Source organism: Emys orbicularis, chromosome 1 (genome assembly GCF_028017835.1).
Source record: "Emys orbicularis isolate rEmyOrb1 chromosome 1, rEmyOrb1.hap1, whole genome shotgun sequence".
NCBI lineage: Eukaryota > Metazoa > Chordata > Testudines > Emydidae > Emys > Emys orbicularis.
Genome location: NC_088683.1, coordinates 18,583,162 through 18,607,131, shown reverse-complemented (window position 1 = coordinate 18,607,131; position 23,970 = coordinate 18,583,162). Strand labels below are relative to the sequence as shown.

The following is a 23,970-nucleotide window of genomic DNA, read 5'->3' as shown; positions in this document are numbered from 1 at the left end:
GTGTTTTCTTGAATCAGGGCCAAAGTGCTGGTAAAAGCACAAAGTAAACCAAAATATTTTTTCTCTCTCATCTCTTCGAGATCTAGCAATTTAGGAGTCCCAGTACTACCAGTCAGTTAAAAGTTTTCAGACAGGAGCATGATATTAAGCCAATAGTAACCCTTTAATCAAGGAATCAATCTCTCCTTCCTCTTTCCTTCAGTGGATCTGTCCAAACACCAGGCTCCGGTGACAGGTTTTTGTGTATTCAGTACAGTAATTACCTCCTGTACATGCAGCAAGCATTTAGGAAATATTCTGCTTCCAATTATAATTTTTTATTTGAGTCACGGAAGAATACACTGTATCCTCTTTATTTCTGCAGTCAACTGCTAATGAAATGTGCCAGGGATATTTATAGAAATGCCACTGTAGATAGTATTTGCATTTTGTGCCTTTGAGTTATTTAGTGTGGCAGTTTTCACCTACAGGATTTTTTTTTTATTTTTTTTTTGAAGAGCAGCTGAAAAGGAATCACTTTGCAACTGTTTCTTTTTTTAAAGAACATTATTTGTGTTGGCTCCAACAGTTCTGTGAGCAGTGCACACTCTTGGTAGTTTACTGGCAGGCTGACCTGTGACCAGAATTTAACTGAGTGTTCAGGTGTGTTTCCAGGGTATGTTGGGGACAGTCTGTAAGACTCTCGGAGCCAGTGTTTGGCGTTAGAGTCCAGATGAATGGAAAAGAGGTGAGCTGCTAAAATGGTTCACATAACAGTACAAAACAACTGCCAGCCTCTCTACGTAATACTTTCCTCAGAAACGCACTATGTAAATATTTGGGCAGCCGTCGCCAAATGAGATTTAAAGCTTTATGTTGATGTCAAACAAAGGTAGCTAGAAAATCTTTCCTTAATGCAAAAGGCAAAGATCTAAGAGAGTCAGCAAGTAACTTTTAAGAGGAATTTACTTTCTGCTGTGATGAAATACTCTGGGATGAACAAATGTGTACGTAGTTCTCACATAGCACTTTTCATCCCTAGATCTCAAAGCACTTGGCAAAGGAGGTCAGTATATAGTTATCCCCATTTTACAAATGGCAAAACTGAGGCAGAGAGGTGAGGTAACTTGTCTGTGGTCACCTAGCATACCAGCAGTAGAGCCAGGAATTGAACCTAGGTGTCAGTCTAGGGCTTTACCCGCTAGACCACACTGCCTCAGAGATTATATACCACTGGTCTAGACCATCCCTGACAGGTGTTTGTCAAACCTGTTCTTAAAAACCTCCAATGATGGAAATTCCACAACCTCCCTAGGTAATTTGTTCCAGTGCTTAACTACCCTGACAGGAAGATTTTCCTAGTGTCCAACCTAAATCTCGCTGCAATTTAAGCCCATTACTTCTCATCCTGTCCTCAGTGACTAATCAGAATGATTTATCGCCCTCCTCTTTCTAACAACCTTTTATGTACTTGAAGAGTGTTATCATGTCCCCCCCCTCAGTCTTCTCTTCTCCAGACTAAACAAACCCATTTTTTTCAATTTTCCCTCATAGGTCATGTTTTCTAGACCTTTAATAATTTTTGTTGCTCTCCTCTGCTCCAATTTGTCCGCATCTTTCCTGAAATGTGGTGCCCAGAACTTGACACCGTATTCCAGCTGAGGTCTTATCAGTGCTGAGTAGAGTGGAAGAATTACTTCTCAGGCCTTGCTTACAACATTCTTGCTAATACATAGGCACTAAAAACCCAGATCTTCGAAGTATTTAGGCTCCATTGTAAGTTAGAAGCCTAAATATCTTGAAGGATCTGAGCCTAAAGCCCTGCCACAAATTAATGAAATCCAAACAGATGCTCTCCCTAGCAAGCAGCAGGTACAACTCTTGAGCTGAGTGTGAAAGTAATAAATCCTACAGTATTACAATGATCCTCCGGTGCATAATTTCCTGCCCAGCTCAGAACAAAGTCCAGCTTTGAAGTTTCATGAACAAGGATCCTAGTTTTCCCATGATAAAAAACCCCAAAATTCTCTGATAGAAAAACATAAGAATCTGTGTTTTTCCGTGATTAAAATGAAATGCTGAACTTTAGTTTCCCTAGCCACAATATATATAGGTATCAGTTGAACATAATGTTTTAAGCACATTCAAAGCCTGTCGGTGCCATCAATCATTATAATAAAATAAAATTAATAGAATTGCAATTCGGCTGAAGCCCAAGCCCTGCTGCCCAGGGCTTGGGCTGTCAGCCCCGGTTTGGTTAATCCAGAGAGCCCGGATTACGGAAGCTCGGATAAATGGGGTTCTACTGTATATGTTTTTATTTTTTCACAAAATGTAAAAACTAAAGATTCTCTCTAAAAATGCAAATTCTGTGTTTTTCCGTGGCAAATGGATTTCTAGGATCCCTGTTCATGAACGATCTCTTATGCTCTTCACCGTCAGGCATACTTGTCTTATACCCATAATCCTCCCTTTCTTAATCTTCTTCCCCTTCCCCCCTTGGAATACTCCAAATGCTTTTAGTAGCTAAGGGAAAGTAAGTCCCCACCCTCCCTTTCTGCTTTGAGCTCCCCTGTGCCCCTCTCGTAGTAGCAAGATCTTATTGATGGAGTTTAAAGACCTTGTGCCACTCTTTGCAGGCTCCCCCATCAAACGCCTCTGCTGCTGAGCAATTGTTAATGGTTAGTGACCTCCTGCTCCCTGGTTCCATCTGTTGAACATTGCCATTGATTTCTCTTCTCTTGTTATGTGACAATCCAAAGCTGCTCCTTGGTTCATCTCCTGAGAGGCCATGGAGGCACCGGCCCAATGGAGCAGACACTGTGGAATTGCAACTTTGCAGAGAGTCAGACGCAGCAGCCTCAGTGCAGCCAGAATGTGCTGGATCAGTTCTCTCTTGCGGTGCCATGAAACGCTCCTGCTTCTCACTCCAACACACTAATAGAGCTTGTTTTACTTTGTTGCTGGAAAATAGCTTTCACTGTGAGCAGGTGCCCTCGTGGAATTGGAAACAAGCAGGAATATGGGCATTGCCATAATGTCTTAGCTCATAACTAGTCTGGTAGTCCTGCCTTTTTCACTGGTCCGTACCTGTTGCTTCAGAGGAAAGAAAAACCACATAATACACTTAGCCTGGGATCCCGATCTTAGGGAAAAGTCTGTAAGAAATCTCTGGGCATGTAGCAACTTCACAGTACTGCACATCTCAGCCACACTGAATTTCAAGACAACAGCAGGACTAGAACTCAGCTCCTTCTGCTCCAAATCCTCCTTTCCTTATGAGCTCAAGGAAAATCTCCATTTGCGATCACAGTAAAAGGCCTATGGCAGTCCGCTAAAAAGTTCTGGTTCTGCCCAGTAGAGGGCAGCAGTACCCATATTAGCCAGTTCATTACATTGTGATTCCAATCTCAGAAACAATATGAAGCATAGGAATCTACTGACACTATAAAATTTGTGCCTGAGCTGTGAAGGAACCTGCAGTGCTCTTCACATGTATGTCAGGGTGGATAAAAATTGAGAATTTTTTTGACTAAATCAAAATAAATCAGATTTTTTTATTTAAATCGGATTTTTTTTGGTTTTATTTAAATTATATATATTTTCTTTTAATTTTAAACAGGTTTATATTTAAAATCTAAAGATGCTGAATTCAGGAGCCTCTATCAAACACTTGGAGTTAAAATCTGCCTTTTCTATATAAAGAAAGAATCAAGGGAGAAATCATCTAACTTTTGAGGTCAAGCTTTATAAATACTGCGCAGTAGGTCAGCCTAAGTAACTTAGGAGACGGTCTCATTTTCAAGAGACTTAGGCAAATAGGAAGTTACGCTCCAGCCACTTTCACTTAGGCATATTTGAAAATTTTCCCAGGCTGACCTGAAATAATCAGTGTAATTCACTGACTACAGTTAATCCCTCTTTTTAATAAATCATTTAGTTGTAATGTGAAACATGTTTTCATAAGAAAAGTTTATATATCCAAAACACTTTAGGTTGTTTTCTTTAATAAAAATAAATTTTATATGCTGTTTTGTGTGTTCAGTTAAATTCCAGGTGCCACCCTAATGCAGTAGTTTGACACAAAGCAGGAGCAAAAAGTTGATTATCTAGTAAATAAGCAATATGTCATTCATCATTTTCTAACATACTAAAAATGGACACTTAATAAGCATCTGAGAATATTAAGCTACATAGTTGCTTATATAAATGAATATAGTTATAGTATACTTCCTAGGTAGCAAAATGGTGTGCCAAATCTAGTGTAAATGCTCTATTTTGTTGTAAATTAACAAGTTTTAATGATTATATCAACCAATGAGAATGCACCTTTCTTTAGAAAAGAACTGAAGTGCAAAAGGAAAACTTGATTAAAATCAATTAGTTAAATGGTGGCTTTTCATGGGGTAATTTAAATCATGATTAAAGTTGTGATTTGTATTGCCTTCATTTAAAATCAATCCACCCTGATATATATACTATGTGATCCTACTATATATAAACTATTACATATCCCTTGAAGTCTGCTAGGTACTTTGCAATTGCCTGTCTAACATGACAGCTACTCAGATGCTCTGGTGATAAGCAATATTGCAAAACCCAAAGATACATTAACTTTTCCTACATTTTTCCCATCTCTGCAAGTGATCAAAATATGCACAACACTTTGCACCTAATTGAGATTCTGTGTCATGCACAATATCTTTAACTTATTTTTGAATTCCAGGATACCATCTGTTTGCGTTAGGAAAAACCTAAACCTAAACCAAAACCTACTAGGAGGTTACAAAATTAAGGAGCAGGAAGCTATAAAGTTCCAGTTGAAAACTGAGCCTTTTTTGATCTATGATAGTGCAAAACCAAAAATATCTGCACATTTAAAAAACAAAAAACCCCTCTCATTTTAAAAAGCGCTGCTGTGATCTAGTAGGTTCTACACAGCACTGAGAGTCAGGGGAATCGGATTGTGTTTCCATCTCTGCCACTGCTTCAAGATGTGGCCCTGAGCAAGTCCCTTACCTGTTTTCTGCCTCAATTAATTGAACAGGTAAAACTGGGATAAAGATGCTTCTCCACCTTTTTTAGATGTGGCATAGCCCCAACTTGTGGACCCTGCAGGTATCAGACGGGAAATAGGCTAGAGAGAGACATGGAGACAGACTATTTTGGAGTTCTCCAAGTAAGACATTGAATCCAATCTCCTCCATTAAGTTGCTGATGGAACAGTTAAATGAAAGCCTTTTGCTAAAACCTGAGAGTCCCTGCTTGCTCAGGAATACTACATAAGGCACTCTGAGATCTATGGGGAAGAAGTGCTATGGACACACAAATTTCCTTCTTGTCTGCGGCCTTAAATGGCAAGCCTAGAGCACATCTTTACAGCTGAGTTGAAAACCATTTAAATACAAACAGGGTTTATAGAGCACATATCACTCATCAAGCAACATAACCAATGTAGAACAATATTTTGCATGCCATTAGTTACCAGAGAGATATCTTGTAGCAAGACAGTTTGTAGCCATGGCGGTAACCAATTGACATTTATGAGAAGTCTTGTTTTACAAAGGATTTTCTTTGAGTTGAATGCCAGAGCTCCAATTGTGCCTAAGAAACAGGAATTAGGTAGCATTGTTAGTATTCAAAAGACATTCTGGTATAACTAGCAACACAGACAAAGCCTGCAGGGTTTTCAGTGATGTTTGTACATGCCTGGGGTGGTAAATCTTATGGGTTGGTGGTAACTGAAAAGAAAAGGTGCCTTTGACTAATATTGCCGATTATAAAGCTCACCTTTAGGAGTTTAATGTTGCAGAGTGCTCTGTGAAAGTGGAGTAGGGTGTGGTTTTAAGCCCATGGAATCCTGATAACACAGGTCTAAAGGCAAAGCTGTCCTTGGTTAACCCATTGGGTTCAAGTATCCTGGTTGCTGTGGTTCTCTAAAAGAAGACCTCTGAACTTCGAGTCAGCTCTGCTATCTCCCATACAGAGAGCTGAGCTAGTCCTGGAGGAAGTGTCTGCTTTACAGGTATAAGACCTCAGATGCATTGTGAAGATTGCATCCTGGGGAGATTGTAGCTCACTCTGGGAGATACTTGAGGATTCTGTTTCGGCAACACCGACAGCGCTTGTCAGGGCATGAAATATTATTGAATTGGATATAGAATCCTCTCAACACAGAGAAATCTGCCTTGGCCTTAAGATAAGAATATTCTTAATACTGCGTTACCCTTAAAAAGTCAACTTTGAAAGTGCTGCTATGAGGCTTTCCCTGCATGACTTTCGTTGACTTTAAGGGAGCAGCCAAGCCACTGCCTTACTCCCTGAGAGTGTCTGTATAATACAGGACTGGAAGTTTCAAAAGCCCCCTACATGACTTAGGCACAAGTCCCACCGACAGCCAATAGGACTATTCACGTGTTTAAAGTTATGCATGTGTTTCAGTGCTTTGCTGAATCGGATTCTGAATGCCTAACAGTGCATAGAGATCTCACACTTTTGGTCATAGTGGCTTGGCCATAGGGGCACTCTGTAAAACTCCCGGCTGGCCATGGAGAAGCTTCCCTGAATCCATGGAAGTACTCTCATGCATTTCAGTGCAGCCACAGTCTACATGAGTTTGGAAGAGGCCCGGTCTACGCTTAAATTTTAGTGGTATAATTATGTCTGTGAATAGCTGTACTTGTATAAAGCACCTTTATATCAATATAGCTGTGTCCACATTGGGGGTGTAGTACCATTTTAATTATACCGGCGTAGGTAAACTGGTGCAACTTTCTAGTGTAAATGAGCGCAGGTGGGAAAGATCCAGGGCAAATTTATCCCTGGTGTAACGCCAGTGAATTCAGTAGAGTTACACCATGGAAGAACTTGACCTGCCAGGCTTTAAACTATTTCAGCTATGGTTGAATCTTTGCTTTGATGTGTCAACCACTTCTTTGTAACTTGTAGAGAAGTTTTCCCTGGCACTGCTTGGTGGCCAAGCAAAGCACCGAAGACGGGGGCAGACGTATGAAACGTCTGGGCTGTCTCCCATAGTCTGTGCGGGACTAGCGGTCTCTCTTGTTCACTCTGCACCTTGGCCTCATTTTTCAGGCTGGAGCAATCCACTCTCTGTAGCTGAGTCAAAGCCGCGCTGTTCAGTGAAAGTTCGTAGGGTGTTATTTCTTCGTCTCATGCAAATTTTTCTTTTCCTGGTGCCAAGGAAGGGAAACCAGGGAATGAAACCCTTTGCTGGGACAGAGCTTCGAGGGAGCATGCCTTTAGCGGCAGCTCTCGATGTTTGCCAAGCCTGTAAATGAAGGACCCTGAAACATACTTTGTTTCTCTCTTGCAGATGACGGAGGGCCGCCGATGTCAAGTGCACCTCCTCGATGACAGGAAGCTGGAACTTCTCGTGCAGGTAATAAATTATCTCCACTGATGGCAGCGTTTGCCACAGCTCTGAATTCTGGGCCATATGAAGTAAATTGGGCTTGTAGCAAGCTCCCTGCTATTCGGCTACTTTGTGCTGGGATCCTCTTGGATCTTGCAAGCTAAGCAGCATCAACCTGGGCCCGGACTTTAGAGAATGGGAGACATCCAGGGTGCTGCAGGAAGTGCTGGTAGTGATTCATTAGCTGGCACTCTTCACTCTGTGTCAGAGCATGACCAATGCTCCAAAATGGTGCTGGGACCACTGTCTTTTGGGTGGGATGGAAAACCAAAGTCAGGGCCGCTTGTGGTCCTTAATAATCCCATGACACCTTCTGAGGCATTAACCATCATGTCCTGGCCAAATTTCAGCTCCAGGAACAACATTCTGCCTACCTAAAATTCCCTCTGCAGTGTCAATTGCACGCACACTGTTCTTCACTTCCTAAATCATCGTTGGGTGATGTTAAACTGCTGTCGGAGATGGCAGCGCTTCAGTCGTGGGTGAAGTGACCCGCACATACGTAGTTTGCATGTCAGTTTAGGTTTATAGTACATGCTTCAAGATAAAAGGCAACCTATGGAAATGTAAGAGGTGATTTATCTTTGGAGATATTTCAGAATATACCTATTGGGATTCATGAATATGCCTTAAACATGTGTGCAGTCCAACTAGAGCTAGTTCATTCTTCTGATTGCTGGGATTTGAACTTACATCTCCCAGATATCTGTTTTAAATCTGTGGCTACTTTTTCTCCTTCCTCTGTACTATTGTAGAGTAACCACCCTGAGGTCCCAGTCAGGATCAGAGCTTTATTGTACACAACACCATACGAAGACATCACCCCTACCCCCCAAAATGTATAATCTGACCCCCAAACTAACCCCTGCAGCTTGATGAGAGATCACTCAGCAGTAGGTTGGAAATCTCTGGGCTAGCCTGCCTTAACTGTGTAAGACCTGTGAGGGCCCGCGGGAGGTAGGTTCTTAGTACAGATACTTCACTCTGTATGCTTGGGGATTCTGAAGGTACATCATCAGTCAGAATTGAGCTCCTCCTAGAAAAGGAGGAGCTGACAGTCCAGGCCACATGTCATAGGAAAGGGAGCATTTCCTGACAGTCACAGTAAGGTCCCAGGTTTGACCTGTAACAGGGTGGCTGGCCTTTCAGGTCAAGGGGAGACTGCTACTGAAGCAAGCTGGCTCCTGCAGGAGGCCCTGGAGCACGGCATGACTCTCGGACAAATGGCCTGTGGAGTGGAATAGACAGACGGACGCCCCTGTAGAAGACCCCGGGCTCAGGGAAGGGATGATTGATGCGCTGTGCTAGTTTGATGTGGAAGAAGTACAGCTGAAATCCTGGGAAAGGGGCCTGACCCAGATCCTGGGCATGGTGTCACTCCTTGCTGGGCTGAGGGGACAGGCCAGCAGCCTATAGGGTCTAGATCCTAATGCTAATGAAGTGATGTGATGTTACTAACAGAGCATGTGTGCACCTACCTGCTGCAGTGACTCCTCCACCTGCCAGGAACCCTCTGGGTCCTTCTGCTTACTGCCTACTGACTAAGGTCCTGGTCCTGCAAGTCCTTGAGCAGGTCATGGGAGGCTGGGTGAGGTGATTGGCCTATAACAGTCGTGTGAGTGGAGGAAGCGACACGTGGGCACATGGCCTCCACACTGAATGGGAATAAGCTTCCGTCCCCACCCCCTCATACACCTGTCCTCTTGCCCAGAGTAATGAAATTGGCCGGGGGTGGGCTGAGAGTGGCAGGAATGTCTGAGGAAATCTGTGCTTACCTTTGATCCTCCTCATGCAAATGAATGGCTGAGATACATGCCCCCTGCTTAGCCATGAACCCGCTACTCAGCAGGAATAATTCGGTAGCCATTCAGCACAGCTCTCATTAATACAGGGCTGGGTTCCCCTGCTCTTCCTTTCCTGTTTAGCACTATTTTACCTTTCACTTACATGTGTAATGCTCCCCACCTACACTGGGCAGGATCAGTACCTAAATGCATCATCTCTTAAAGGTACAGTAGCACACATAACAAATCGATACCTGACAAGATATTCTTCATCTGCACACTCTTAATATCCAGGCATACAGGTGTATGGTGCTAGGATGTCCCTAATGTACATAGATCCACTAGCTCAGTTTGTAGAATTCATTCATTGACTAGAATGAATTCATTTCTAAAATGTAACGTATTTCCACTCATATGACCATTTCTTGGACAGGAAGCTATACCACTGTATAGCTACAGAGAGACAGAAACTGAACCAGACTTTCAAAAGTGTTCAGCACCCACAATTAGGAGTAGATCTTTCAAAAGAATCAAGCTGGTAGGAAAATGCCAATTATTTTCCACAGGAAATTTAAAAACCATTATTGCTTTCATCAAAATTTCCCATGAAAATGTTAGTTTCCCATCGAAAAATCAGAAACCAAAAAAGAAGTTCGTTTTTTTCAAAACCATTTTGGTGGTGGTGTTTTTTATAAATGTTTTCTGTTTTTTAATCCCCAAACTGGAAAAGTCTGACAAAAATGTTCCCAATGCAATCTGCTGGGTGCTAAGTTCTTATGAAAAATCTGGCTATTTATTTAGGTGCCTAAATGGGGACCTGAGCTTTCTTGAAAATCAGAACCTGATTGCAGCTGCTGATCCCTCTGGAAATTCTGGCATGTCTCTCAGAGGTCTCCAAAGGGTTAATAATAAGAATTAGAAAAATGACGTTCCTCTTACAAATGCTACTAGCCTCGTTACAAGCAGCACTAGAAACAGGAAATGAAACTTCCCATAGCACTCAAATTAATGTCCGGCAGCTGATAAGCTTGGGGTGGGCAGGATGAGTGTTTGCTTTGCTATAGCAAACCGGGAGAAGATGAATGGGGTCTTTTGGAACCAGTTTGAATCACAGGAAATGCATTTCAGCACTGATTTGTAGGTGACTCTGGATGGTTGTTCAAAAATCGTAGGCAACAAAAAATAAAGAGTAAAATTTTCAAATGCACCTAAGTCCCATTTTCAAAAGGGATGTAGGTGTTCAGGAGCCTATATCCCACTGTCTTTCAATGAGAGTTGGGCTCCTAAGCACCGAAGTCACTTGTGAAATTGGGACTTGGGTTCCTAAATCACTTGGGAGTACATTTACACAGCCTGCGGCGGCCCATGACAGCAAGCCTCCCAGCCGGGGTTGACAGGTGTGGATTTGCGGGCTTGTGCTAGCGCTCTAAAAAGAGCTCTGTAGACAGCACTTTGACATTGCGATTCAGGCTTGAGCTCGGGCTCTGAAGCCTAGGGAGGGAGTGGGCTTCAGAGCCCGAGCTCTAGCCCAATCCACACCTTTGAAGTGCTGTCTACACAGCTAGTTTTAGAGCACTAGCACAAGCCCCACAAACCCAAGTCTTTCAACCTGAGCAAGTTGTGTAGACGAACCCTCAGGAGCCTCTGGAAATTTTACCCAGAGTCTCTAGATTAACAAACGTATATGAATATTGCAAACCGCTCTAACGAGGCACTGGTCACAATTTTAATAATTACAGCTAGAGGTATATTGCAGGAAAGTACACAGGAGTGTGCCGGGGAAGAACATTGATGGGTTTGCTGTGGCAGTATTGGCGACTCTGTTTATTTGCTTGCTTACCAGCAACATTTTGTTTACAAGAAAGTTTACGGAAGGAGAAACATGTGAATGTTCAGGAGGCCATCTTAAAACTTTTGGTGAATTGTGGAGTCATTGAATCAAAAAGCAGAAACACCACCATGTGACTGAAGTGATTGCTCACAGAGTTTGAATGGCAATGACCAATCATAACTTGATGCAAATAACACAGTAAATCATAGTAAATAGTTTGCTGGTGACCCATTGGCTGGGTTTGGGCCATGCAAAACAATCCATTGGATATTTTCAAATAACGTGCCAGCTTGTAAAGTGAGAAGTCTTATGGAAAATTAATGACTGAAAAAAGGGATTACATTTGCTTTATAACTGATCTTTGCAAGTAGTTCACCCACCTCTGTGAATTACACTTTGGGGCTTATATAGCCCCTTTCATCTGAGGATCTCAAAGAGTCTTCCACTTTAGTTCCAATTCTCTAGCATTTTACTGATTATTTGGCTCATCATATTCATAAAGGGATGTAGAGAACAGGTTGCTTTTAGTTAGAGCAAGGAGCTGGGAAGCAGGGATCAATTATTGCCTCTGCCACTGACTTTCTTTGTAGACTTGGACAAGACTTCCCTTTACATTTATCTGTCTATAAAACGGGGGTAATACCACCTGTCTCACAGGGGTCTTGAGGCTTAATTATTTGGGGCTAGATTGTGAGACCCTTACTCTGATTGAGTAGCACCTGACTCCTTCCTTAGTCCCGTTGTTTCCAGTGAGATTACTAAGGTACTCAGGTACTCAGTGTAAGTAAGGGAATCACAATCTGGCCCTTAAAAAGAACAGGAGTACTTGTGGCACCTTAGAGACTAACAAATTTATTTGAGCATAAGCTTTCGTGGGCTAAAACCCACTTCATCGGATGCATAGAACTGAACACACAGAAAGAAGATATTTATACATACAGAGAACATGAAAAGGTGGGAGTAGCCATGCCAACTGTAAGAGGCCAATCAATTGAGATGAGCTATCATCAGCAGGAGAGAGAAAAAAACCTTTGAAGTGATAATCGAGATGACCCATAGAAGGTGTGAGGATATTTTAACATGGGGGGGGCTCGTGATATTGCCACCCGTACTTCTGTGCTGCCTTCGGAGCTGAGCAGCTGGAGAGTGGCGGCTGTTTGCCAGGCGCCCAGTTCTGAAGGCAGCACCCTGCCGGCAGCAGTGCAGAATGTAAGGGTGGCAATACCATACCCTGCCATCCTTACTTCTGCGCTGCTGCTGGCGGTGGCTCTACCTTCAGAGCTGGGATCCCAGCCATCAGCCGCCGCTCTCCAGCTCCCGGCTCTGAAGGCATCGCCACCACCAGCAGCAGCGCAGAAGTAAGGGTAGCAGTACCGCAACCCCCCCCCCTTACAATAACCTTGCGACCCCCCGCACACACACAACTCCTTTATAGATCAGGACCCCTATAATTACAACACCAGGAAATTTCAGATTTAAATAGCTGAAATCATCTAATTTATTATTTTTAAAATCCTATGACGGTGAAATTGACCAAAATGGACTGTGAATTTGGTAGGGCCCAAACCATGGTGAATCCTGTATGGAAATGTGAGCCTTCCACAGCAACACCAGCTCTGATGGAAGCTTTGTCTCTACCTAGCAACTGTTGTTGCTACATAGGACAAGCAGTCACTGTCGTGTGACGGTCTAACAGTGGTCACTGGAATCAGTGGAGAGAGAGACTTCTGCCACATCAATGGAGGTTTTAGTCTTTTTGTCATATAATAGGGGCTAGGAAATAAAGAACAGTCTCTTAGCAGCACGGCTGTGTCACTCGCCCTTGTTACAGAAGGCTTTTGGGAACTTGCAGCTTGAAGGGAGGGAGACTGTATGTATCTGGGGAGGGAAATGGGGTAGATATGACTAGGAGGATGTGTACTACTTCCCAGCTGGATGCAATAGATGTCAGGGCTGTCCAAGTGCCTACAGCCAAACTAGGGAAACTGGATAGCTGGGTACCATTTTGGAGCCAAAGCGAGATCTGTTCCTGAAGCCATGCCCATGGGGTTGGCTGAAAGCAGTGGTGGCCTCTAGAGCAGGGTGAATTATTTGTTTAAAAGAATTTATTGGACAAATTTATCCTCTTTTTATGTCTGTGAATTAGCTGTGATCCGACTTGAAGTCTTATGAATTAGTTGTCCAGAGTCTGTCAACACATGGTTTACGGGCCTATACCTCAGCCCAAGGAGGGAGGGGAGAAATTTGCCACAACTATTGCTTTGAGTATTTGACCTTGGCTCTGTGTGATAGCTCACCAAAGTCACGTGGTGATGTTTCAGAACCCTGATTGGACTGCCAAAGCCTCAAATAATTCTCAAGCTGGCCCCACGATCATTTCTAGTGTGAGAATGTTTGCAGATACAGATTATTATTATTTGTGTTACCCAGACCACAAAGATAGTGCCTTCCCCAAAGAGAATGTTCACAATATATTCTGCAAACATTCCTGTGAACTAAAATTGAATCGTGTCAGTGTTGGCAGAAAATGAATACAAGAGGTTAAGAACATAAGAATATAGGAATAGCCAAAATGGGTCAGACCAGTGGTCCATCTAGCCCAGTATTCTGACTTTCGACAGTGGCCGGTACCAGATGCTTCAGAGGGAGTGAACAGAACAGGACAATTTATCGAGTGATTGATCCCCTGTCGTCCAGTTCCAGGTTCTAGAAGTCAGAGGTTTAGGGACACCCAGTGCATGCGTTTGTGTCCTGACCATCTTGGCTAGTAGCCATTGATGGACCTATCCTCCATGAACTTATCCAATTCTTTTTTGAACCCAGTTATGCTTTTGGCCTTCACAACATCCCCTGGCAATGAGTTCCACAGGTGGACTGTGCGTTGTGTGAAGAAGGCTCTTAAGCAAAGTATGGTTGCAAATACCACCATGTCAAATGTGCTGTTTTTATTCAAACTAGTGACTCTGAGGTACTTTTGTGTTGTTTTTGCAGTTTTCTCCCAACTTTAGTGGCCACAGAGCTTTATTTGCAGCAGCACAAAGAAAAAGCAGCAAAATGGGCTTTGGGGATAAAGAAACCAAAAAAAGTGTTTTGACAGATAAGTAGCAAAAATGAGAAGCTCTAATCATGAACCAGGCAGAGTATCATCGCATGAAAATCTCTTCCTGGGGCTCTGAAATCCAAAGCCTGCTGGATTTGGGATTATGGAAAGGAGTTGCATTTGGTATGTGTTTCATTTGATAAACGCCTGTTGATGTTCTGTTGCATGCGGTGAGTTTACATAAGATTTTTTTGACGGCGTTTTCTTTCTGAGAAGCAGCAGAGCCTGGCTCCTTGGATCTTCTTTATATTTGAATTCATTCACCGTTCCATTTCTGTTTGTTGTGTGTGTGGTTTATAATGCAAGTTTTTTAGGGAAATGTTTGGCTTTATCCAGTTAATCCTTTCCAGTGAGTGAATCTTCTTTCTTACTTGTGGATAATGGGTTTATACAAATCATTCCCCTTTCTCGGCCTTGTTTTGCATTAGTTATTTACTATTTCCATGCTGCTGTGTACCCTTTGTCCATTGCACTTGAAAGGTTTGCCTCACAAATTTTATTTGCCTCCCTTTATTTAAGGTTTTACGTAATTGGCATTTTGCTTCTTTTCATGGTGGGTTCATAAATACAGCTTTTTGTGTGAGAGTTGAATCACAAGTACTGACTGCTGTTGTCTTCACTTCTGCCATGGATGTCTGTTCCCGTTATCTGACTTCAGCTCAAAGAATTGTCATCTTGAAGTGTTAAGCCGCTAATTCTTTCTCTTTGGAAGAATAGTTTCCAAACCTCCAGATGCAGAGCTCAGCCAATGTTTATGGCAGACATAAATTGCAGGGACTGGAAGGCTCATAGATTTGATAATGGGATATGTGGTGCATTTCATTTCTAACCTCCCTCCACAGAAGTGTTAAGGACACAGACACGCATGGACACGCACTCTCAAAGTGAACAACGTGTGTGCAAAAACTTCCCGCTCAACCCCTTTGCTCTTGCACCCTATCCTGTCCATCTGTGCACTGACTTTAGATTTGGAATCCGCTGGGCTGGTGGGCTTGTCTATAAAGTGCCTAGCGCTTTTTGGTGCTAGATAAACAACAGCTACCTTCTAAGTACCCATTCAAAGCCAGCCCAAGTTGGAAAAGACTAAAAGTTGTGAGCCAATGGATGGGTGTTGGAGCCCTCTGATGTGAGAGGTGGTTAGAGCTTATTTCCATGGGATGAATGTCCACATCACCAAGCTACCTCCACAGTCGGTAGTTCTAGCAGAGAGGGGCCCACGGTAGAGAGGGCGAAACTGAGCTAACTTTTCAATCACCAGACAGTTCCTCCAGAACTAGACTCAGCCAGGCTCTGTGGATAAACAGAGGGCTTAAATCTCCAGGGCTGTGGATCTGGCATCTTCTGTGAGCATTAACTTCACTCACAGTGATAAGAGAGAGGGAAAAAATGTCCAGCAAATGAAACTTCTCCCAAAGGATGTTTGTGTGCTCTGTAATCCTTTCAGCATTGCCTCCTGGCCATGGAGTTCCAATTAAATGGGATTTGCCAGGGTGAGCTCATGATAGACTGTAGCATTGTGTTAATTTCTCAACAGGCAACAGTTTTGTCTCGGTCTGTAGGGGGGAAATTGGCAAAGGCTTTAACCAGACTGGTACCAGTTTGGACTGCACAAACCCACGAAGTCCCTGAAAAAACAACAAGGAGTCTGGTGGCACCTTAAAGACTAACAGATTTATTTGGGCATAAGCTTTCGTGGGTAAAAACCTCACTTCTTCGGATGCATAGAGTGAAAGTTACAGATGCAGGCATTATATACTCTGCCTGCATCTGTAACTTTCACTCTATGCATCCGAAGAAGTGAGGTTTTTACCCATGAAAGCTTATGCCCAAATAAATCTGTTAGTCTTTAAGGTGCCACCAGACTCCTTGTTGTTTTTGTACATACAGACTAACACGGCTACCCCCTGATACTTGAAGTCCCTGAGAATGTGACACCGGCCTTACTCAGGGCAGAATGTGTCTGACTGTGTATAGAGGCTTTCATGTGAGCACTAAGAGCCTTGCAAACATCAGTTTCACCTCACAGAGGGGTAAACTGAGTCACGGAATGGGTTAAGTGACTTGTCCAAAGTTTCACAGATAAAACAGAAGTGGTTCCTAGTCTCCTGGGCTACAGTTCCTCTCTTTACATTGAGTTTCACGCGTTTGCCCATGCACACCCGCTTATTTCCCCCTTTTATGGTGTTATTCTACGTTCTAAGTCGAAGTGTCAGTGGCCCTTTAAAGGAACCGGCTTCGAGCCTGCTGCAACTTCAGCACCCTACTGCCTTGACCGTAAATGGGAAAGATGAGTCACAATAACTATCCTCACGCAGCAAAGCAATCACTACGAGTTCCTACAGCGTTCCCAGGCCAGTGATTTACACACCCCAGAAGTCGGCCACCAGGGCCCACGCACGGGCGTGTGAGCTGAAAAATCTGAAAGCGAGAATGTGAGTATGGAATCCCCCTCCCGAGCGCATGGCGGCCACTGTCACCTCCCCTCGCTCCGATGTCAGCACAGTGCTCTCCTGGGGCAATAATATATAGGGCTAAATTCTGACTCTGTGTTACAGCCAGGTCAGCCCTGGTGGGGGCTGAGATGCAAGGCCTGAGTGTCCTCTCTGTCACGCAGGTGTAAATCGGGAGCGGCTCCGCTGAAGTCATGAGGGGGTCTGGGGAAGGAGAACAAGGCATATAGTCCCCAAGACGTGGTGCTGTGACTGGCCTCGCTGCCAAGGGCAGTGGCAGGTGAATTGCCTCAGGGATGTGTGAGGGGGAGAGCACTGACAAACACCCCGTACCAGTAGGGAATCAAGGGTAAACCCGGTAAACAGCGCTTACCCATTTCTCGTTTGGGGACTAGGGTGTTTAGGTTAGGTTAGTTTAGCCACCTCTTTTTTTTTACCACTACATCACTGCTCCTTACTACTGCCATAGTGTGTGCTTCTTCTGGGGCTGCTTCTAGGTGGTAGCAGTTGCACAGGGGGATGCAACTCTGATTACACCCCAAACCATCTGGCCACATCATCAGGTCGAGGGAGCTCTGCTAGATGTGCCGCTCCCTCTCGCACACATGGCCCAATAGCATCAACGTCCTCCTGCACAGCTGAGTTGTGGTAGAAAGAGGCTCCCTGCAATCTGTCTTCCAACCCCGCCCCAGGACACCTGCACAACGGTGACCACAATGTGTCCCTAGCTGTTAACGCAGGCACCGTGTGTGCGGAAGCTCTAGCTACTCTTTAGCAGTGGTTTATAGGTTATTTGTTTCTATCCCACCCATCTCACAACAGCAGTTGGGTTCCTGTGCAGAATAAACCACAGTGAAAACAAATTGAGCTCAGTGTCCAGTATGCAAACAAACTGGACCAAAAAAATCTCCCACGAGCGTGGGCTGACCTGTTTGGAAATCCTGGCACTCAGCAGAAATTACTCAAACTGCCAAAGTTGAATTCGGTTCAGGATCTAGACCACCTGAACTTCTGGCCAGGCCCTGCATTGGTATAGTACTCAGCTCTGGAGAAGCAGCAAGAACATGAGTGCCAGTTCCCTATGTTGGTTTAATGTGTAAAATCTTTGCGGAAAACCCAAAGGACAGAAGGACAATCTGGGGTTTTGCTGTGGCCCGTTTTAGAGCTAGAAGGAGCCTGATTCTCTGCTCACCTACACCATTTGGATGTGGTGTAGCTCTGTTGATATCCGTAAGGAGTCCAGATTCACACCACAAGAACGGCAGTACTGGATGAGACAAGTTGTCCATCTAGCCCAGTATCCTGTCTGCCAACAGTGGCCAGTGCCAGATGCTTCAGAGGGAATGAACAGAACATGGCAATTATTGAGTGATCCATCCCCTGTCCTCCAGTCCCAGCTTCTGGCCATCACATCAGTGAGACCAGAATCAGGCCCAGTGGACATTTGGAAAATTTGAGCTAGATTGCTGAACACGCACCACATTAAGGGTTGTTGGGGTCCATCGCTTTGGTTCATTCCAGTCCACTATGAAACCATACACCAGTGTGGAGTCACAGACCTGTGCAGTCACCCTAGACTGTAATGAAATGCAAACTGGACGAGTTTCATGTGATTTTGAGTTTCGTTGTGGAATATTTTGCATGACTCTGTTTTGAAACCAAAGTCTGGGGACAAGATTCTGTTCTGCGTCCTTCAAGCTATCTGAAGAGGTGTTCAAAGGGGCTTCTCAGCCACTGGAGCCTGCTCCCCACCAACTGAGTTAGACACAATTCTTCCTGGGAGCTCCCAGGGTCCTTGCATCAGAGCAGTCTCTACTACCTTTGACGAGCTTGCAGCATACTCCTGGCTTTGCACCTAGCCACCTCTATGCCACTCCCTTGCCCCTTCTTTCCTTTCAGACACCTTCACAATGAGGGGGTACTAGCAGGGGTTGATCTCTTTAATGGCATCAGTAGCACCAGGGAAGGGTGAGGAATCTTTGCACCCTCTTGCTCCCTTTTGTACCAGTGCAGGGCCAGTATTCAGTTCAGGAGAAGCAGCAAGAACATCAGTGCGAGTTTCCTAAGCTGGTTTAGTGTGTAAAATCTTTGGAGAAAACCCAAAAGGCAGAAGGACAGCCATGAAATGGCTGAACTTTAGGATCTTGCTGGTATTTTGAAGTCGAGCTTTGAAAATCTAAAGAGAAAATCTGGAGGATTTTGAAATGTAGCAGTATGAACAGAAAGAAGGTCAGAGTCATCTTAAAGGGAGAGAAATTAAGCCACGTGACAGAATGTTAGAATACAAAAGCTATGCAAAGACCGAGACTGCTGAGTGCTGAACTAGTGGCGCAGACAGCAGGGGACCCTGTACTGGGTGGCTCGGCGGGGCTGAGAGAGAGGGGAGAAGAATGACTGAAGGGCAAATGAAGTGGAATAACTTGAGGGCAGAATGAAGCTGCAGCTGGAATGGAACGATTCAAAGGGAAACCAAAGCAATGAGGAAGGCGAATAGGGAGCCAAGGACCGACGCAAGGGCAGAAGTGAAAAATGGGATCGAGCAATTCAGATGATAAGTGTGTGGGAGGGTACAAAGGCAGCCTGAAGTGCGTGTGGCAAGGAGACAGGCAAGCGCAGCCATTCAGAGAGAAATGAAGCGGTTGCGAAGATAAAGCTGACAGGGTACTTGGGGCGGGGAGGGAATAGAAAAGAGAACCTCTTGGGGGAAATCTCTGACAGGGCTCAGGGACTCTGGGCCACATCCTCAGCTGGTGTGAACTGGCCTCACTCCAGTGAAGCCAGTGGAACTAGGACCCTCCCTGCCCCAGAGGGCGCACACTCTGAGGCCAGAAACAGACAAACCAAGGTTAGGGAAAGGTGAACAAGATGGGCCTTTTTCTGCCAGCTGTGCGGGTTTGCTGTGTAAGCATCACGGCAGAAATGGGTAAGAGGGACATAAGTGTGGACAGGTAGATTAGAAAAGGGTGTAAAATGTGAGGCACAGAGCCATGGTAGTAGATGAGCTGGGGACACAAATGAGTGGAGAGCTACCAGAAGAGCCATACAAACTATCTGTGTGCTTACAAAGGTCATGCCAGGCAGGCAGCTGTAGAAAAATGAAACCCACTAAGACTAAGAAATGTTAGGCTAGTAATTAATGAAACCCGGCAGGGATAACTTGATTGCTCCAGACTTGTTGCTGAACTGCCAGAGGGAGGACATGGGGATGGGAGGAGAATTAGCAGAAGGAGGAATTACTGGTGGCAGGGGGCAATAACCCTTGGGGGACCAAGTGACCCTGATAAATGAGTCCGCTAGTTTATGGCTGACCTTGCAGCAGAGAGAAATGGACAACAAAGACCCATTTGTGTCTTAGGACGTTAACTGGAGGGGGTCAGACGCACAGGGACCAGACTTTCCTTGCATTTCAATATTACACATTCCCAATTTTCCAAGCTGTAGGCTTTTTTTAATGCAGCAGCTACTTAAACCGAGATGGAAAATCAGTCCCTGTGTGTGTTAGCCTTGTCCTGTTTTGACATATAGCTGCTATAAGTGAGCACTGCATGCATTTTGGATGACACGATCATAATTCTATAAGGTTTAGGAGCTATGGAGAGTGGTCCCATATAGATAACTGCTGAGTCTCATAACAGTAAATATGTCAGGGGACAACAATCATTCTGTTCCTTGGGAATGAAATGAAGATGTGGTTTCAAAGGTCCCTCATAATCAATATCCCCATTATTAGTTGTCCACAATGAATTGCATTCTAAATAATATAGCCTTGGAGCTATCTGTGAGCTCTTGTAGGGCGGATAAGCTGGAGGAATATTTTTTTATTCATACTATATATGTAAGGGATGGTATATTATTTAGAGCTGGTCAAATAATGGAGAAAAATATTCTGTGGATTTTGTTGTTGTTTATTGTTGAAATTTTCCAACCGGCCTTACTATTGGGCAAAAATGGAAGTCTCTGGGATTTCCCTAACCTGGTTGTGTTTCTGATTTGCAAAACTAAAAGCATGGGGTGCTTTGGCAATAGAGACCATTTTATCCCAAACTCATAGCGTTAGGGAGAGGGGAAAGCAGAGGATTTGCTATTCATCTAGCTCCCAAAATCATGTTGTGTTTCAGCTAATTAACATGCCATGGTTGAGGCACACCCATTTGCACACACAACGTTGACTTTAATAATTACCTGCCCACCACCTAATGGATACTGTTACATAGGAGAGAAAACAGCTTGGCTCATGATTGGTTGGAAACACTCATATGATGAGTCAGGAATTTTCTATTGTTGCTCCCCGGCTCAGCTGCAGATGAGCTCATTGAAACTGTTGTTCATGCCTGAGCTAACTTGATAGTATATGACAATGGCTCTTAAATATTTTATTGTTATGGGCTGAATGCTTTTCAAGATACAGGGCATCTGAGGGCCATCTCCACTCCCAACTGCAATTCTGACCCTTTTCTGGGGCAACTACAGTGACTAACAGGACAGTACAAAGGGGACAAGATGAAAACAAACTCAGTAAAGTGTGAGGCTGTCGTTGGTTTGGTTATAGCCCCTCATTTTGCTCTCTGTCTATTTCTACTTCCTGGATATAGGGCTTTACAGGTCTTAGTACGAACTCTGCCTGTTTTGCCTGCAGCCCCCAGTACTTGTCTAACTCAGTCACTTTGCAGATCAGCCCTCTGGAGTGTTTGCTGCCCCTCCAAATGAAAATGGTTTGTAGGTGGGATCACAGTTGTATTTACACCAAAGAAGCGCCTGACACAGAAGACACCGCCTGCAGGGAGCAGAGAGGTGGAGGATTGTTTCTACTTTAGTTATTCAAAAAGCCCCTGAAACCCTAAAAGGCTCAACAACGATGGTACAATTAGCAGGACTTGTCACTGCCTGAAGACCCAAATGCTTCACGGCTGTGATAGCAGCAGCTTCACAGACTACAGTGTCTGAACTACTGACATGCCAATCCCTGTTTGATTGACTTACTAGAGCTGAATATTAGGTTTTCCTATTATTATCATTATTTATTATTTGTACAGCCATAGTTCTTAGAGTGGGGGTTTTCAACCGGGGGTCCGTGGTCCACTGGGGGTCTGCAGACTATGTCTAAGATTTCCAAAGGTGTCCGCACCTCCATTCAAAATGTTTTAGGGGTCCACAAATGAAAAAAAGTTGGAAACCACTGGCTTAGAGGCGCTACTTGCTAGGTGCTGATAATTCTGCAAGGTGCTGTATAGACGTTTAGTAAAAAGAAAAGCCAACATTTTCCAAAATTAGTGTATAAATTAGGCTCCAAAGTTTGTATCTAGGCCCCTAAATGACTGAAGTTCTAAGCACCCAGCATCTCCCATTGAAGTCAAAACATAGCCTTAGGGTCAAATTCTCAAAAGTGACTTAGGAATCTAAAAGTCCCATTTAAACTCTTAAGTGCCTAAAGTCCAAATTTGAAAAGATATTTCGGTGGCAGAAGATGCAGGGAGGTGGCCAGTGAGATTTTCAAAAGTTTCTATATACCTAACTTCCACAAATTTAACTTTAGAAAATCCCAGAAGTGCCTGTCTGCACCTTTAGACACCTAAATACCTTTCAAAATCTGGCCCTTATAGTCACTTTTGAAAATGAGACTTGCACTCCTAAGTCACTTAAGTGGTTTTGAAAAGTTTAGCCTTATTGTCTAAGTATGGCCTTAGGAGCCTTAACATTAGGCACTTATTTTTAAAAAACGTTGCCCCCAAATAGCTCCCAATCAAAGTAGGACCCTAACTTCATCTCCCTTTAGAATGTTGGTTATTACCCTTTAGAAATTTCTGGCTGTAATGGAGAGATTCCCAAGTATTTTGGATGGAGCCATTCAGAAGGTATGTACGATTAAAACCACACAGAGCATATTGACTGCATGTTTTCAGTGAACTTCAGGATTTATCATCGCTCAAGGTAAATACTGAGTGGTGCAATATTCAATTGTCTGTTCAATAACTCTTCATATTCCCCTCAATAGAAGTCAGGATCTGCTTATTTTTTTGAATAACAATAATACTTTGCACTTACTCAGTGCTTTTCATCTGAAGATTTTGCTGTATTTTACAAAGGAGGGCAAGTCATATCCCTTTTTAAGAAATGGAGAAGCTGAAGCACACAGAGATTAAGTGACTTATCCACAGCCACACAGTCCGTGGCAGACACAGGACTAGACACCAGGTTTCCTGACTCTCAGTTTCCGGTTCCAACCACTAGGCAATGGTTCCCTGAAGGAAAATCAGATAAAAAATACATTTAAAAATAGTGAGGAAATGTAGCACAGGACAACAACTTGGGAGCCTGCCTGCTGGGAGTCAATGAAAGTGGAAATAGCAAATTTTCTGTGGCACGTTCTGTAGGACTGAGTTAAAAATATTAGCTAGTGTTTTCAATAGATACAGGATAATATAGAAAAGGGCAGCTCTGTAGAAAGACAGATGAAATTGACATCAACTAGCATGGTAGATTAGGTTTCAATCTAAAATATAGAACTTGTGCTTCCAATCTGAGTCAGTCTTTCATGTTGGAGAATTTCCTATTACTACGTCCTTCATTTTCCACAGGTGGAAATAGTAGGTTGACTGACAGGTGCCAGACTGACTACATTACCCAGTGTAAAGAAAAATGTTTTCTGCGCGCTCGCTCTCTCTCTCTCTTTTTAATTCTAGGGAATGTAGTTTAGACAAAAGGTGCCAGTTTGACAGCTCTGAGGACTGAAGCCTTCTGTTTGTCCACAGTGCAGAAACAGCATGGGCAGCAGCACAGCAAAATTCCCCGAGTAGTCCAACCTTGTCAGCGACGTGGGCAGCCTGCGTAGTTATGCGGCACCTCCGCGGGCAGCATACAGAAACAAAGTGGCATCCCCCCATGAGGTGCAACCTTGCACATGTGCTACAAAAAGGCATTCTCCATGCAGCATAGTGCCTGCATATACCGAGAACGCGGCTGGTTCTGGATCGCTCTGCATCTGGAATAGTCATTTACGCCAGTGCAATGTGAGAGCCAGATTGTAAACTCTGTGGGGCAGAGACTATCTCTTTGTTCTGCATTTGTACAGTGCCTAGTACAATGGGGACTTGGTCCATGACTAGGGCTCCTACATGCTACCACAATAAAAAAGTGGCTGTCAAATACTGTCAAATAACTTTGTGCCCTCATTTTATGCTGGTGGAAAAGACTGCAAAGTTCAGGGCAGTGGAGAATTGGGGCTTATCTACATGGGGTGTTGACTGATTTACCTAGATGTGCATTTAAACCAGTTTAGTTAAACCAATGCACACCCCTCCCTGTGTGCATATTTATTTCAGTTTAAGAGTGGCTTATCACTGCCTACGTATGGCAATTGGGAACAGGTTCAAGTTCAACAGAAATAAGTAACCTCA

At 43.9% G+C, this 23,970-nt stretch overlaps 1 protein-coding gene across 1 annotated transcript in view; it reads left to right on the top strand.

The window, feature by feature from the left end:
- The window catches only part of FRMD4A (FERM domain containing 4A), a 290,131-nt gene that overhangs the window by 108,119 nt on the left and 158,042 nt on the right, over positions 1-23,970 (top strand). The window contains exon 2 of the mRNA XM_065413790.1: positions 7,313-7,378. Within this exon, the coding sequence (XP_065269862.1) occupies positions 7,313-7,378 (66 nt within the window). The remainder of the gene's footprint in view (positions 1-7,312; positions 7,379-23,970) is intronic.